General features: G+C 40.5%; 1 protein-coding gene across 1 annotated transcript; it reads right to left on the bottom strand.

Moving 5' to 3' along the window:
• Positions 1-12,263: 12,263 nt before the first annotated feature.
• Positions 12,264-15,901, bottom strand: LOC140592107 (proteinase-activated receptor 2-like). The gene is made up of 2 exons (XM_072714427.1): positions 14,998-15,901; positions 12,264-13,722 (listed from the first exon to the last, which is right to left on the bottom strand). The coding sequence occupies exons 1-2, from the start codon at positions 15,065-15,067 to the stop codon at positions 12,626-12,628; spliced, it is 1,167 nt and encodes a 388-aa protein (XP_072570528.1). The 5' UTR covers positions 15,068-15,901; the 3' UTR covers positions 12,264-12,625.

Raw genomic sequence — 15,901 nt, 5'->3', positions numbered from 1 at the left:
TCATGACATCAACATGGGCGGTGCCTCCCACATCCTACTCTGCCATTGGCCCTTGCAGAAAGGGTCACCTTTCAGCTGTCCACCAGCCTGTGGGCCACCCCCACCATCCTAGCTAAGAAGAAGGACATCCCATGCTGATACTGGGATGTGAGCTGCACACTCCAGTTGAGCTGACATTGGCTGCCCACTATGACAAGAACTGCTGAGGCACGATCATCTGACAGCGGCAGGACTAAAAGAGAAGTGGCCATATGACGTACACCCACCGCCTAGGGGTTCCCCTGAACAACAGGGCATCGATATGGCTCTACAACCTGTTGGCAGGAAGCAGCCCGAATCCCGGTCGCTCATCGTGCATTGAGACAGGCTGACTCCATACCACCCCAAGGTCACCCATTCCCTGAAAGCAGCTAGCAGTCCAGTTCCTGCAGCCCCTGACAGCAGCTCAGCACTTGCACCCGGCCCTCCACCCCCCAGCAGCACTACTGCGCGGCGGCCAATGAGGGCTCTGCGGCAGCTGCTGCCAACCTATGGGATTTTGTACTGGACTGAGGTGGGACTGGGAGCGAAGCATGTAATTAATGTAACGTGTTTTGTGCCATGTGTTGCATGTGCCCATACTTGTGTCCTGTTTAATTTCATGCTCAATATGCCTGTTTTAACTGTGTGTATATTACCTACCGTGACGTGTACAGTGACTTTTCCACTGTTTCCCTGTCAGGAAGTCAGTTGCACATACGTGTTCTCTTCCTCATGTGCCTTTGTGTGAGCTAGTTTCATTTCTGTCTGCCCAGTACTGAGCCCTGTTAATAAAAACAACAAATCTCCTCTGAGCCTTGTTACTACACTAAGTCTGGGTCTGGTGGTTATGACAATATTATTAGCAAATTTGTGGCTTTATAGCTTTTAGAGTATTGAAAAGTAGAAAATGCTGTACATTTACTGAGTATGTCACTGAGTATGACTGATTTAGGTCTACTAAACAAGCTAATTGACACAGCATACTGTTTCTGTTGGTATTTTTTTCTGAATGAAACAAATTTGTGTCCTTATCCAGATATTGGATGCTAATTGTTAAATGTGTAATACAACATGCCAAAGAACATTGCAAAAATGTAGTACCACCCAGGCCGTACATTTCACAGCTTGCGTGGCTAAGAAATAATGGTTTACCTTATACTACAAAAGATGTTTGCGAGAAACATATTCATATTGCTGCCATCAATCTTTGTGATTCCTATAGCTGTTCCAAAGCATCTGTCGGTCAGTATGTGTGACACACCTAAAGAAGTGTGATAATGTTGCCATGATGACCATTCTGTGCTCTTTCCAGTACATGTAATTTTATATTTGCCCACTAGGGGTATAGTTAGACGGGAGCAGGTGCTATGCATGGAATCATGTGAGGCATTTTTCCTCAGAAGAAGAACTGCCCCAACAGGGCTGACTCTAGCTGTAGGCAGAATAGACCGTTGCCTAGGTTCCCCAAATTACGCATCTTGTGGAGGAATGATCTCCAATTTTCTGGGTGGGGGCTCTCGTAAAGCTTTGCCTGGGGCCCCTGAAAAAGTAGAGCCATTCCTGACAGCCAAACACCTCAAATGTCTCCGGTCTCCTGCTTTTTTCCTGTTTTATACAAGCTGGTAAAGTATATAACCACCACGGGGAGTTCCAAACATAATATATGCTTGTTAAACTTTGTTATTCTGAAGTATTGAGTTTAATGGAAAGTTTGGTTACGTGTTTTGAAATTATATAAACGTGAATTTCAAAGGATTGTAATAATTTTAAAGGAGGGGGACATAAGAGGAGTCACATTTCATGCAGAGGGCCCAGCCTTATCATTAGCCAATGATATGTTCTGAGTCAGTGAGTGACAGGGGAGGCTGCAGTCTGGGGGCCAGTCACATTTCGGCTGAGTGTCCCTGTAACCTCCCCTCTCTATAGTCCCATGTTATAATTGGGAACAGGTGTTTTATACTAACAGTAAGAGGCATTAATATTATGAAGCTTATTTTGTGTATTTTGGCTCCTTGGCACTTTTTGGGTTTACATTGTACTCACTCTTTTTAAAACTAGTATGAGTTTATGTTCTTGAAACATACTGTTTGCAACACATATATGATTTCTGCATCTACTTTAAAGCACTATATAATCTCTGAGTTATTCATCTAAGATGTAGCCTCCAGTCTTTTCACGGTTCACAAAAGAATTTATAAAATAAATCTGTAATCTAAATAGTGTTTTGAGGATTCACACCCATATATGCATCTTCACTGATTGCACATTCCATCAGTAGAGTGTGAAGGCTGAATTAGCAGAGCAATAGTACAGCTGTACGTAAAATATTGCAAATCCATACAATATAATGGGAGACGTATCAGTTACAAAGAGGTCAAACTGCTGGTGCACATCTTGCTGGTGCATCTGTGACCAGGACAGCAAGTCTTTGTGGCATCTGTGTTGAATCCTACATTAGTCAGACATCATGTGATGGGCTCAAACTCATTTTCTGCAGCACTGCGTACTTTTCTTTATGTTACAGTTCCCTCACCTGGCTCAGTCAAAAACTGGTCAAACAACTTTTTGTTTCCACCAAAGAATTCCTTAAGTAAAACACATCATTTTTTTAGTTAATTTTTTACAGTATAAAGAATAAGGTCCATAACATATATTTGATATATATGAGATTGTAATGTTGGCCAACACAAAAATGAGTTTGTCAAACTTGATTAAAGGCACTGTTTTCCTCTTTCTGCTAACCCAATGAAGCTGAAGAACTTTTATGTCCCCCATAAACTGTTTTTTCAACCATAATTATTAGGAGAATTTGTAACAAAATGAGCCAAGTTTATTTCATTGAAAGAACATCAAGAACATGCACTGCATATTCAATTTCTTTCAAATTCCTGATGTCCAGGTAAAATGCAAATTAAACTTTTTTCAGCTTCATGATTTTTTTGTCCCCACAAAGTGGTTCCAAAGCATTTATGTGCAAAATTTTTGAGATCTTTCTTTTTATGAATTGCAGTAATTTTGCCAGAAATGTGAACAATTAAAAAAACAAAAGAAGACAAGAAAATCTTATCACTGCAGTGAGCTTCTTTTTCCACTGCGCTGCACAAAACATGGTTGCAAGCTTAATGCTGCCACTCACATGTTGAGTCATGTTGAGTTCAGACCTGTATTTTGTTTTCAGTGTGGTAACAGTAGAATTCCGACAGCCAAGCCAGAATTCACACAGTGCTTGTGCTCAGGGGAAAGATGTGCTCTGGAAGACATGGAATCACTATAATATCTCCAGAATAACTGGTTTCAACAGGCATACTAAGATTCTCAAATTAATCAATATATCCTTGATTATCGATTATGCACCAGAACTCCAGATTGTTTCCTGCACCAGATCTCCAGCTCACAAGTGAATTTGTTGATTTTGTGTGCCAGGTTTTCCAAATGCATCACTTAAATAGGGCAGTTTCATCAGAATGTACTAAACTAGCTTGGAATTTCGCACATACCCAGAAAAGAATCTTCCACTGTGAGCTCAAAGACTTGGAGAACACTTTACGTCGAGAAGGCCGCTTTACCTTACTGTGAAATGACACCACTGAATGATCAGCTTGCATCTCCTCATAAAGCGTAGAAAACAGCCATGATTTCAGGATGCTTATTTTGATGTATACAGCTGGCCACACTAAACACATCAGTCAACACCTCTTGAGTGTACCACGAAGTAAGCTTTACATACCCAGAGTTAACTCTCTAGAGACGGATTAACTAACTCTGATTGCCACAATCAGTGTTAAATGGTACTACGATGGTGATTATCAAGTCAGTAAATTGACTAGGGGTTATTTAATTGGGCAGTGTCAACATTACAAATTAAGGATGTAAAGTCCACTTTGATAGGTAGCTAATACCCCCACTCCTGAAAATGCTACCCACCTGGCAGCAAATACGGCTATTTGTACCACAGTGAAATCTGTGGTATTATTTGGAATCGAACCCAAAAGAGAATCATTGTTATTACCTATCTCAGCTATTTAGTCGTTATTATGTAGGCTATGGTGAAAGAGCAGTTTGTACATACATTTTTGTTGAAAGGGTGTGACGCACCTTTGTTTTAATCTGGATGCCTGCACTGAAACCTGCTTGTACTGGGAGACGTGTGCAGAGTAAATTACCAAAGCAACATATCCCATTTAAAAGTGAGCTCTAGTTCGTAGTACCCAAAGCTAGGAAGTCAGCCTCAAGAAACCTCACAAAGCCCATAAACTCACCTTCTGGTACAGCCTTATGCATTTGGGGGCTTAATATAATGCCAGTGCTTCTCTATGCATAATGCAGTTAGTCAGTTAGTCCTCTATGTGAAACTAGGGATGGGCGATGCCACTGATTTTGATTCGATCCAAGGTTGGTGCCGGCGGATTGATCATTCCATTCCCCAAGGGCCTCTTCCCCTTTTTCCCGCCTTATGGGTAACCCTGCCTGGTAGTATTTCATGTCCTGCTCCTTATACAGTACAATTATAACAGACTTTAAGGAATCTGGCAAAACAGTCCATTATATCCAAAGTCCGTTATATCCAGAATTGCTGTATGCCCAGAATACTACTACAGGACACCATTTACTCATGCCACACCCCAGCAGACACACTTGTGGTATAGATTATTATATTGTACATGTAGTAATCCAACTTTACCTGCCTGTTTGATGTATATATGGCCTATAAGTGGTTATACATGTACGGTACAGTAGTAACCTTGACCTCATTGCTTACTGCACCCCTCCAGCTGCGAGCATCATCTGCTGACACACAGCGTGCCTGGTGATGGACAGCCACACAGACCAATCAGTGTTGCCTGCTGTTACGCCATGCCTATTTATAGACCGTGATTATTAATAATCCCGACTACGTAACTGCACAGGATATCACCGGCACGACATGTGCCTTGTAGGCGGAGCTGCATGTCTGTTATAGCCGAACAAAACTACAGCTAAAAGCAGCCCTGGGGACCGAATTGTTTGTCCGTTATAAGCGAGTCCACTATAACAGGATTATACTGTAATAATATAAACATTTAAATTATCTGCTAAGAATCAATATTTTTTCATTAGAATCAATTGTCAAAGTGAAAACATTCAGATAGAATCGATATTTCAGTATCAATTCACACATGCCTAGTGGAAACCCTCTTGATTAGTGCTTGTTGACATAACTGCAGTGTATTGTATCTGTGTCTTCTTAATTTATTTGGGATCATACTGTCATCTGCTAGTTTTCCAACTAAAAAAACAAGGGTCTTTCCTTGTCTCTCACTACAAAGTGAACTCAAGAGAAAGATATGAGGGATTTTCATACCGAAGTTTTGGAACATGGTACCAGTCTACAAGTTACTGGGCTGTCTGGATGGGGAACAGTATATTGCTGCAAAACATGAACTGAGACCTTTATGGTAAATAAGCATCAGACACACAAAAGATTGTAGGCAAAATTTCATATATAATTTCATACAAAACTACACCAACACCCCAAAACAATTGAAGATGAAGAAATTGTTTTGTTAGTTATTGGGGGGAGGGGTCTCGTTCATAACAGAACACAGCCTTTTATTGATATTTATACCACAGTGGTATGTTTATAATTCTTATTACATCTGGTAAGCAGATCGATCTTTGGTTTTTCAGAGAATAAAAACGATGTACTGTAACGTTATTCCACTAATAAATGGAGGCAAGTTGATGAATTATTATTCATCTGGTTTAATCTGACATCACCATCCTTTTAAATGAGAAATAGGCTGAGTTTAGTCTCTGGGCATCAAAACAACAGATTAGAACTAGAATGTTCTGAGGAATTTTATGCTACTCGCTGCTGTTGAACTTGTTAATGGGGGGAGAGGTGGGAAGAGGTAAGGTGTAGTGCAGGTTTTCACAGGATTCCTACACATTTCCCAGATAGGGCTGGAACGATACACACATTCATTCTGTGCCATTCAGTTTATATCATTTTTAATTCAGTACACACAATGAAACATAATCAGCAGTTTGGGAACATTTTGGTTTCCTAATAAATTACACAACACTGGAGAGAGAGTAGTTGATAAGACCAAGTCTGTTTGCTGTTATACTGAATTTGGATATGTTGCTGGAACCACATTTGACATGCTAACTCATTTGAGATAACATCACCCAGGTGTGTATACGGCCAAACCAAGGCAGAACCAGCCTCTTCAAGTCTCCCAATGGCAGGGGTGGCCAATCTTATCCACAAAGGGCTGGTGTGCATGCAGGTTTTTGAGATAACCTTTAGGTCAGCTGTTCAAACCCAGGTGTGAGGACTCTTCAGCCTATCAATCCTCTAATTAGTTTCCTAATTAGGGAGTTGCAGGGAAAACCTGCATTGACACTGGCCCTTTGCGGATAAGATTGGCCGCCCCTGCCCTATGGCATCTAAGGAGCTTGTACCAGGAATTTCTGACCAGGCTCAAAAAATAATTCCGGCAATAGGAATGTTTATTGTTACAGATAAATGATCATACTCTGTGGAATAGAATACAGAATTTAACTTTAATTTTGATTGACATTTGAATTTTTATTTATTTTACATATTTATTTTACAATGCAGACAACCCACCTCAAGCAAACTGATTTCAGGAAGACAGATTAGGGATACCTGAGAGAGAGGGGTGCTAGCTATATTTGGGCAGAAATGCGGTAATATCCCCCCACCCTATCAGGTGATTTACTGGGAAATACCGGAATAGCACTGTTGCATCATTTGCAGGTGGCAGGGAGGTGCTGTCAGTTTCTGGGAGACTCTCAGAACTGCCGGGAAAGCTGGAATGTCTGACATTGCGCAAATAAGCATCTCAGGTTTTGTTATTCAGACACGTTGACATCACCAAGGTTTGTATCCATCCAAATTTTTGTGCCATTACACTCATATCCCCAGGCCATATTCGACGGAATATCAAAATCGTTTTGTGGGCCGTAAAGAATTATGCGGCAGGGTAGATGTGGCCCACAGGCCTTGAGTTTGAATTTTTACACGCCTGAAGCACCAGCTGAGACAAAATACATAAAACCTTCGAGGCTAGCAGGTGTGTGACAACAAGCATATACTGCTGCTTCCTTCAATAAAGAAGGGTTGACTTTTTCTGAAAGTGTCAGGATCAGTTCTTAATTGCCCTGTCCTGTCATTGCCCTGCTTGCCAGCAGGTGTCACTGGCTGTGCCATTCCTAGTGTTTTGAGTCCTTAATGATTGTTAATGACCCACACCTGTTCTTTGTTAGTTGTAGCCCTAGTGTATCGTCTGTTGGCAATGGCCTGCACCTGTTTCTTGTCTAACCTTAGTTACCTCTGTATTTATAGGCCTGCAACTGCTCTGTTACCTGCCTGAGTTTCTGTGTGATTGTTGTTTGTGCTTTTGCTTGTGATCGCTCAGCTTTTCCTCACATGTTATTCCAGAGCTCGTTTATCCTTGTTTAACTGTCCTGCCTTTGTTTTGACCCCTTGTGGTCCCATTTGTTTTTTGTGTGTGTTTGAGTTCAGTTTGAATAAAGTTTGTATGTGTTGTAAGCTGCACCACACCTCACCGTGATAGTCAGCGGTCCTTTTCATTAGAATTAAAAAAGCCACAACCCCTTTAGGATAGTAAGAGTTATATATATAAAAATAAAAATAATAAAACTGACACATGTCCAGACAGATGTAGCCCCTCAGGAACTACTGCTCTGCGTGTTGGCAGATCCTGAGGTGTCTGTGTTGCTCTTGTCTGAATGCTTTAAAGGTGTGAAGGAAACCCTCATTCTCTCCACTGTCCTCACACTTCTGCAGATCAGGGTGTTCTTCACGTGGTTCCGGAACTCCTCAGAAATTAGGTAGTAAATAAAGGGGTCCACACAGCTATTCAGGCTGGCTAAACACAGTGTGCTGATATACTGTAGATGCCATAGGCGTTATTTTCCTGGCCATTTAAGAGGAGCCCATAATGGATAAGTAACATGATGTTGCTGGGGGCAAAGCACAACAAAAATATGACAAGAATAGCAACAATGAGGTACACAGATTTTCTGCGCTTCTTCTTGATATTGTCAACAGTTGTGGAATTTCTCAGAGCCTGAACCATTAAAACATAAGCAACGATGCAGACTACTGTTGGGATGGCCTTGCAATGCACCTCTTCATTTCAGAATATTTTTTGGGTGACACGATGAGGACATCACACAAAGTTGTGGTTAAAATTTAAAGAAAATTTTTTTGGTTTTTGACAGCAGTCCCAGGTGGGCATTCCAATCTCCATAGAGGACATGCTTTTCAAACATTTGTGTCTCCAAGCCTTAGATCAAGCGTTTCAAAGTACAGTGTTCAAAGTCTGGCTGATTCAATTAATGCATTTTGCACAGCTAGAGACACTCTGGCACAATGGACTTCAGACAACTTTCCCTAATGGTTGTGTTGCACTCAAATTGTTACTAACAGTAACTAGCCAGTAGCTAACTTTGAAGGAGAGAAGTTTTTCTCTATTAAAATGAAGGCATCATACACCACTTTTCTGTAAAATCAAGGCAAAACACATTTAGTTTCATTTGGCTCTTGAATGCAAGTTGGCTACAGTTCTGAGTTTTACTTATTTAGCACTTGATGCTGTTTCTTCCATGCTGAAAAAACATTAGAAAGTATCTGATGGTTTCCATTATACAATTAATGGGAATTGGTCTAGTAGTTGCCATTAGGTAACTTCCATCAGACTGAATTAAACTTTCCATCAGGATATAATCATTCCTGCTGGTTTATAATGGTTTCTACATTTAATGGTTAAAAATAAGGTTCTTATTGGTTAATAGTGCTGCATGTGATCCCATCATGTTTCTTAAATTGCTTAAAAGAATATACAAATTAGATAAGACATTACAATTACAACAAATATTCGACTGTAGAAAAACGTACAGGAGAAAAGCTTCTGCATTTTATTCTGTGAAACAAGTAAAAGTTCTTTATTAAATTCTATTTCATGTAAATATGATTTATTCTTTCAGAGTTAATTCCTTGATTTCAGTCCATTACCAAATTCTATTTATTCTCTGGTAATATACTACTACTGTTAAAATTAAGTGTACTGTTAATGTGTCTTTAATGTGTTTTCATCAATCAGTAAGATAGAGTAGTAATCATGCTTATAGTATATATTTTTGTTTCAAACATTTTTTTCCATAGTTTTCTAACTAAAATAAAACACAAACACAAGATATTTCACCCATAAAAGAAACTACTAGGGAATATCAACAACAAACAAAAACAAACAACAATGCAATCATCTTACTGTAAGTGACAACCCATTAAGGCCCCATTACATGGGTAGAAGACTTTCATTATAATTAATTATTATAAGCAACAGGGGTCATTAAGGACAGTGCAAAAACAATTAGGGATAAATACAAGAACGATTAGAAGCTGCCAATAACAACAAACATCAAACAAAATAATCAGCCAAAAGGTCACCATTAAAGATAATCAGACAACACTGCATAGGCAGAAGATTTCCGTATGGATTAAACTGTGTAAACAGGGTCCATTAGAAACCATACATTCCATTGTGATACAATTATAAACCACTAACAAAAAGTTAAATTTCAGTACACTGTAAAAAAAAAAGTTAAGACAACTTAAAATTTCAAGGGCAACTCAAACTTCTAAGTTTTTAAGAAAACCACCTATTGTTATGCCGAGTAATTATTTTTTGTTCAAATAATTTAATTTATCTTTCATATATATAAAAACTTCAGATTTTTAGTTTTACATACTACGAATTCCTAATAAAAGTTCTTTCAACCTACTGTCTTTTCTTAAGATTTATCTTTTATATGTGTAAAGATTTAAAAATTTTACTTTAGCATACTAAGGCTTCACCCATTGCAGTGCCCAGGGGTACAAACACAGAGCCCAAATATGTGCTGGGAAGGGCTGGGCTTGAACTGGCAAGCTTTGGGTGAAAGGCACAGAGGTTTAACCCACTCAGCTACAAACTTGAACTAAAACTCTGAACTGTTATAAAACTGTAAACAGTGTTTTTGTGTTACCACCTCATTCAGCTTATGTCCCATACACCTGGCGCAAGGACGCGTATTTTACAATTGTGGTGAATTGATGAGACCGTCCTAGAGCAATAAGGAAGGGGGCGGTGTTTGACGTGAGGTGGGGAAATTAGTTATTAGTTTCACCTGTGGCTAAGCGGCGGAGGGGCATGCAGTTGAGTGTGGTCATGAGGGAAAAGTTGGAGACACTGGATGGAGAACGCCGGTCAGTGTTGCGAGAGGGGTTGATCGCTGCTGGTGAAGATAGGTAGTGGGTGAAATATAGGTAGATGCTGCACATATTTATTAGGGCGACACTGTAACACATGTTTTTTCAGACTATTGTTATTGGAGGAGGAAGTTGGTGTTTAATCCCTGGGGCTCATCTGATTAGACCCCGTGGGTGGGTCTGGTGGAGGAAAGGGAAATGCCCTTTTTAAAGTCCTTCGTGCGTGCGTGCGTGTGTGTTTTTAGGATGGTCAGCGGATCGGGTTTGTGCAATACGGTGTGTTAAGGGCGGGCTGGATGGAATACGGTACGCTGCCGCCTCGGAGGGGGGGTGTTTGGTATAACTGAATGTGAATTACGATTATTCTTGGCTTGATGTGTTTCTGTGAGTGGGGTGCTGGTGAACCTACTGAGTTGCTGTGTTGCACACTCTGGCGGCGGGTTACATACAGCCGTTTATCTGCTCATTGGCTGGTTGTATTGTGCTATGGGTCGGCTGAGTGGAGATGAACTAATTAAATAAAGCATTTGATCCCTAAATTGGTGGCGTGTATCCCTTGGGCTTGCTGGGTGGGTAACCTGTGGGGAAGCAGGCTAGGATAGTTAAGATATATCTTTAATACCCACAGAGGTTTTGTTACACTATGTTATCGCAAGCAGCATCACTCGGATAAAAAATTTGAGAACATATTGCCTGAGTGGAAGGGATGAGCCTAGCCAGCTTGTGCCCTGCCCGCACGCAGTGCCCAATTTAGTATAAAGGAAGGGGGAGATCCCAGTACTGACCGGAGCTCAGCCTGGGATAAAGCGCTCATCGCTCGGCATTTCTTGGGACTCACGTGTTGGTCTCCTGCCAGGACTGAAAAGGGCTCCCCAGTCCTTGTGTGAAGGTGGGTGATGATGGCACGTCCGAGTGTAAATAGTTTTGCAGCTGCTTATGCGTTTTATTGATTATGTGGATTATCACCGCTCGTGATAATTTGCATTTTCTATATTTTATTGTTTCTTTTCTATATACATTAGTTCGTATGATATATACTATTCTATATCCCTTGTGGTACGAGGTTATTTGCATTTCTTTTGATATCTTAACCTTGCATTAAAATCAATATCATCTTGTATTACTTGTAATAAAGTGTGTTTGAGTAAACCTAAGAGTGCATGTTTGTTCCTTCAACAGCCCTATATCCCTCTCCCATCCATTTTAATACACGAGATATAGTTACACGACAAGAAAATGTATTATTAAAATTAGTATAAAACAGTATTGGACACACTCCTGCAGGGTGTCCAGCCTTCGCTGTAACCTCACTGTTGCAATAAAGCTGAATCGACTCCTGATTGGCGGGGAAGAAAAAAACATAAGACGAGTGCATCGATACACATACCTCTGAATCGATCTAAATATAAAGTTATAAAGTGCTATGCTTCTGGTCTGCTGCATGTCTACAGCGCTCTCTGTGTACTGTGCTAATAACCGGAAGCATCGATTGGACTGGCGTTTAATATGGTGATCTGTATAAGCAGTGCTCGTAGTGGAGAAATAAGTGTCGCTACTGTTTTGACTGTGAGAACGGCGGCGGGGGTGCTGGGAACAACAGAAGCTAACCTGTTCCAAATAAAAACTTGTGCGCACACGATTAAAAGATCACTCTATGGGACTTCAGGGGCTCCGTACTTCAATATATTTGTTGTTTTCTATTTTTATAACATTTATTTCAAAAGCTATGTGATGCGGATGTTGAAACCAAGCCTATGCCCTTGTAAAAGACAGATGAACGAAAGTAACTCTTTGCATGTGCTACAAAAACATATCCATCTTCTCACAACTAATCCTGGTCATGGGGGATACTAGAGCTTATCTCAGGTAGCAGAAAGCTGAGGTAGACCCAGGACAGGATGCCAGTCCATTGCTGGACCCACACACACACAATATGGACAGTTTAGAGACACATTAGTCAAATCACACGTATCTATTCTGAGGAATGAAGCCAAATTATACAGAGCAAACATGCAAATTTACACACACACAGAGTGGAAGTCGGACTTAAACCCCAAACCCAGAGGTTGTCATCAAAAGAATCATAATAAAAGTCATAACATGGAAATGGTTACATGGATTATAATAGGTAGATTTTAAAAATGAAAACGGCAATGTAAAGTTGCCACACATAGCTCACAAAACAGGCCAACATTAAAGAAAGTGGATTGACATCCAGCAACACAAGTCCATTCAGAGTATGTATTCTGTGTATGTTAAATGTGTTACTTTACATAAAAAACAATAAATGGTAAAAAAAAAAATCTGTTACACCACTGTTCAATCACTTGTCTGTGTATGACTATTATCAGGACTATAGACGTTATTCTTCTTTGAATATTTCATAGAGTTGAAGGACACTTTCAGTCTTTCTACTTGTCTGTGGCTCCTGCACAACAGTGTGTTTCTCACGCTGTCCCTGAAGTCCTCGGAAACGTAGTAGTAAATGAAGGGATCGAGGCAGCTGTTTAAGCTGGCTAAGCAGAGGACAGTGATGTACAACTTATAACTATTGTCTGCTACGCCATATTTGAGAAGCGTATAGTGGATGATCAGTACTATGTTGCTTGGTACAAAACACACCACGAAGGTCACCATCACTATGAGACTCAAGATCACGGCCTTCCTGCGTTTCCGGCCAATGTCTGTGTCGTACATGGAGTCGCCCAGCTTCCTAATCAAGCAGATGTAGGCCAAGATGATAACCAAAGATGGGACTAAGAACATCAGTCCAAACATGAGGCTGAAGTAGATGTAAGGGTACTTGATGTCTTGAAAGGGGTTCTGGACGTCACGTATGACATTTAGATCGTGGCAGGTCGTGATGTTAAGACTTTGGAGGCTGACGGTTTGGTCATAGAGGTACAAAGGTGTTGTGCTGCAACAAACGACAAACCAAATGGCCAAAGAAATGGCACAAGCAACATGATTGTGTTTCTTCTGCTGAGACAGAGGGTAAGCAACAGCCCAGTACCGCTGCACACTAAGGCAAGCAATATATAATATTGAGCAGTACATATTCCCGTAGAAGAAACCCACCAGCACTTTACAGAGCTCTTCTCCATAGACCCAGTTATTGCCTTTTAAGTGGTAGGAAATTTTTAGGGGGAGCCAGATGACAAACAGTACATCAGACAGAGCCAGGTTGGCCATGTAGATAGCAGCAGGGTGCTTCTTCTTAGTTCTGAAGATAAACACCCAAATCGCCATTGCATTTACTGGCAAGCCCACTGCCAACACTATTATGTAGACAATCGGAAGGAAGATTGTAGTCAAACCACTTTTAAGTGTTTCTGCTGTAACATTGCTAACTTCAATGCCTCCATTTTCCGGATTTTCAAGGAAGGCAAAAGCATGATATGAATCTTCCGGTAAATCTGGAAAGAACAAACATGCCAGAGTTAACCATATATACTGTAGGCACTGAAAGGCATATGCCCTAGACTTTAAACTCACACACAAACACACACACATAGCACTTATAAATTAAACCCAATGTAGAATAAAATAAACAGATAGACAAACAAACAAATAACAGGAACAAAAAGTTAAATAGTAATTGAATAAAGTAATAGTTCTTAATGTTCATTAAATAGAAACTTAACTCATAGGCTATTGCTTTGCGCCACCTCATCGATCGGATGAGGTGGCGACAGTAAAATTAATTATCCTTTGACGCGGTCGACGTACAAAAAATAAGAAACACGTCCGATTTGTAATAAGTATTATTCTCGCGTCGGCGACCACCGCTTTATAGGTAATTCTAATACTGTAATAATTTTGTTTTATCTCTGTATTAACTTGCGAATGCTGTATTTTCTCATGAATAAACAAGGTGACAATGCGGCGAATATATATGACTAACCTTTTTCTCACACACTGACAGACATTTCTGCTGTTATTCACATTTATTTTCAGCTTACATATATGAATCCAAATGGAGGGTGATTTTACACTATATACGCCCATGACACAGTGTCGTTTCACAAGGTGCGCGCGTCCCAAAAATCCAATACAGGTATCGGGTCGGATGGGTAAACAAAAGCTTACCGTGAGCCGTATTCTCGCATTACTGCAGAAGGCAATGCAGAACAAAGTTCTTAAAATGTCTCCAGCACGAACCATTCAGCTTTTGATTTCTCTTTATTGCATCTTCACAGCCAACGCACGGACAGGTATACGAGATCTATAATTCTGAAACACCCCGCTTAATTGTATATATATTGTAGTTATCTTCGGTCCAATATTTATATAGAACGTGATTTAGTTGTTTTACAGCTAGACCGAGTTGCGTTTGACTGTATGCTACATTCCGTGAAATCAGTTGTGCAAATCATTTCGAAATGTTATAGCTTAGAACTAAAGATAACTAAGACCATAACTGATCCACATCACAGAATTAGTTGTGTAGTACCGGACAATGCAATCTTCGTTTGGTATGTTTCATCTTCGCGGTCTGCATGCGCCGCGAATTGGTCTCAGTAACGCGTGGATTCGTAATAAAAGGATAAGAAACATGCTCTTAATTTTTTATTAATATTTTTTTGGAGGGGGGGGGGTAGCTGCCGATATTGGATGTGGAGGTTACGTCCCCCAGTCCCCCGATTTCCAACGCCACGCGTTTCAAGACAAATTAAAAAAAAACCTATTACCTTTCTCAGCCACAGAAAAATGTGTCCAGAGTAACAAAGTTACTTGAAGTAGCAGCTTAGCTGTATACATCCTTCTTCGTAAGGTAGGTCTGTGTATCGCGTGCTGTTTGCTGTTGGAAAATGGGACTCTTGTGAGAGGACACACTCAGACACTGTGGAATAGAGTTGTGACATTCGCGAACGAACCGATTCTTTTGAACGGCTCATGAACATGAACGATGGGAGCCGAGTCGCGGCTGGAGGGGAGCCGTTCTTTCTGTCGTTCTTTTTTTCCTATGCGTGTTTCACACAGATGCACACAAATTAGCTCCTCCGCGAGACAGAACAGTTATAGGGGGAGGGGCGCACCCAGCGCAGGGGTGCTACTGCCTAACAGCATGATGATAGTTGTGCACGCATCCTTCACTTCCACATTGTGTGGAAGTGTTTGTAGTAAAAGCTGTTTTGCACAGAAATTCATTGCAGCCGGCTTTGTTTTTGATGTTTATTTGTGAGTAGGTATTGTATGAATAACATAAGTCAACGTAGCTTTACACATACACACACTTTGTACTAAAGGTAAATCCAAAATAGTGATGTCACTGTCTAAGCAGAGGGATGTTGTGCAACCATATGGAATATAGTACACACATGACAAATGAGGTAATAATCAATATTTCAGAATAATTGAAACTCAGATATTGGTGTGTGATATCTGAGTTTTAATTATTTGACTACAAATCTCACCTCATCATTCCTCCCAGTGATTATTTCCAGGATAAACTGAGATGCCCCCAAGCTGGCTTCTTAAAACTGACTAAATATTTAAAAAGAGCCAAAAGAGCCGTTCTTTTGAACGGCTCTTTGAAAGGAACGGATCGCCAAGATCCGGATCCCCTCAAAGAGCCATAAATCCCATCACTAC

This window comes from Paramormyrops kingsleyae, chromosome 7 (genome assembly GCF_048594095.1).
Source record: "Paramormyrops kingsleyae isolate MSU_618 chromosome 7, PKINGS_0.4, whole genome shotgun sequence".
NCBI lineage: Eukaryota > Metazoa > Chordata > Actinopteri > Osteoglossiformes > Mormyridae > Paramormyrops > Paramormyrops kingsleyae.
Note: the sequence above shows the minus strand (reverse complement) of the source record. Positions and strands in the feature narration are given on the sequence as shown.

Coding starts and splice junctions, on each gene's coding strand:
- LOC140592107 (XM_072714427.1), bottom strand. CDS start 15,067: ATGTATACAGCTAAGCTGCTACTTCAAGTAACTTTGTTACTCTGGACA. Junction 13,723..14,997: donor TTTTTCTGTGGCTGAGAAAG/GTAATAGGTTTT, acceptor TGTTCTTTCCAG/ATTTACCGGAAGATTCATAT.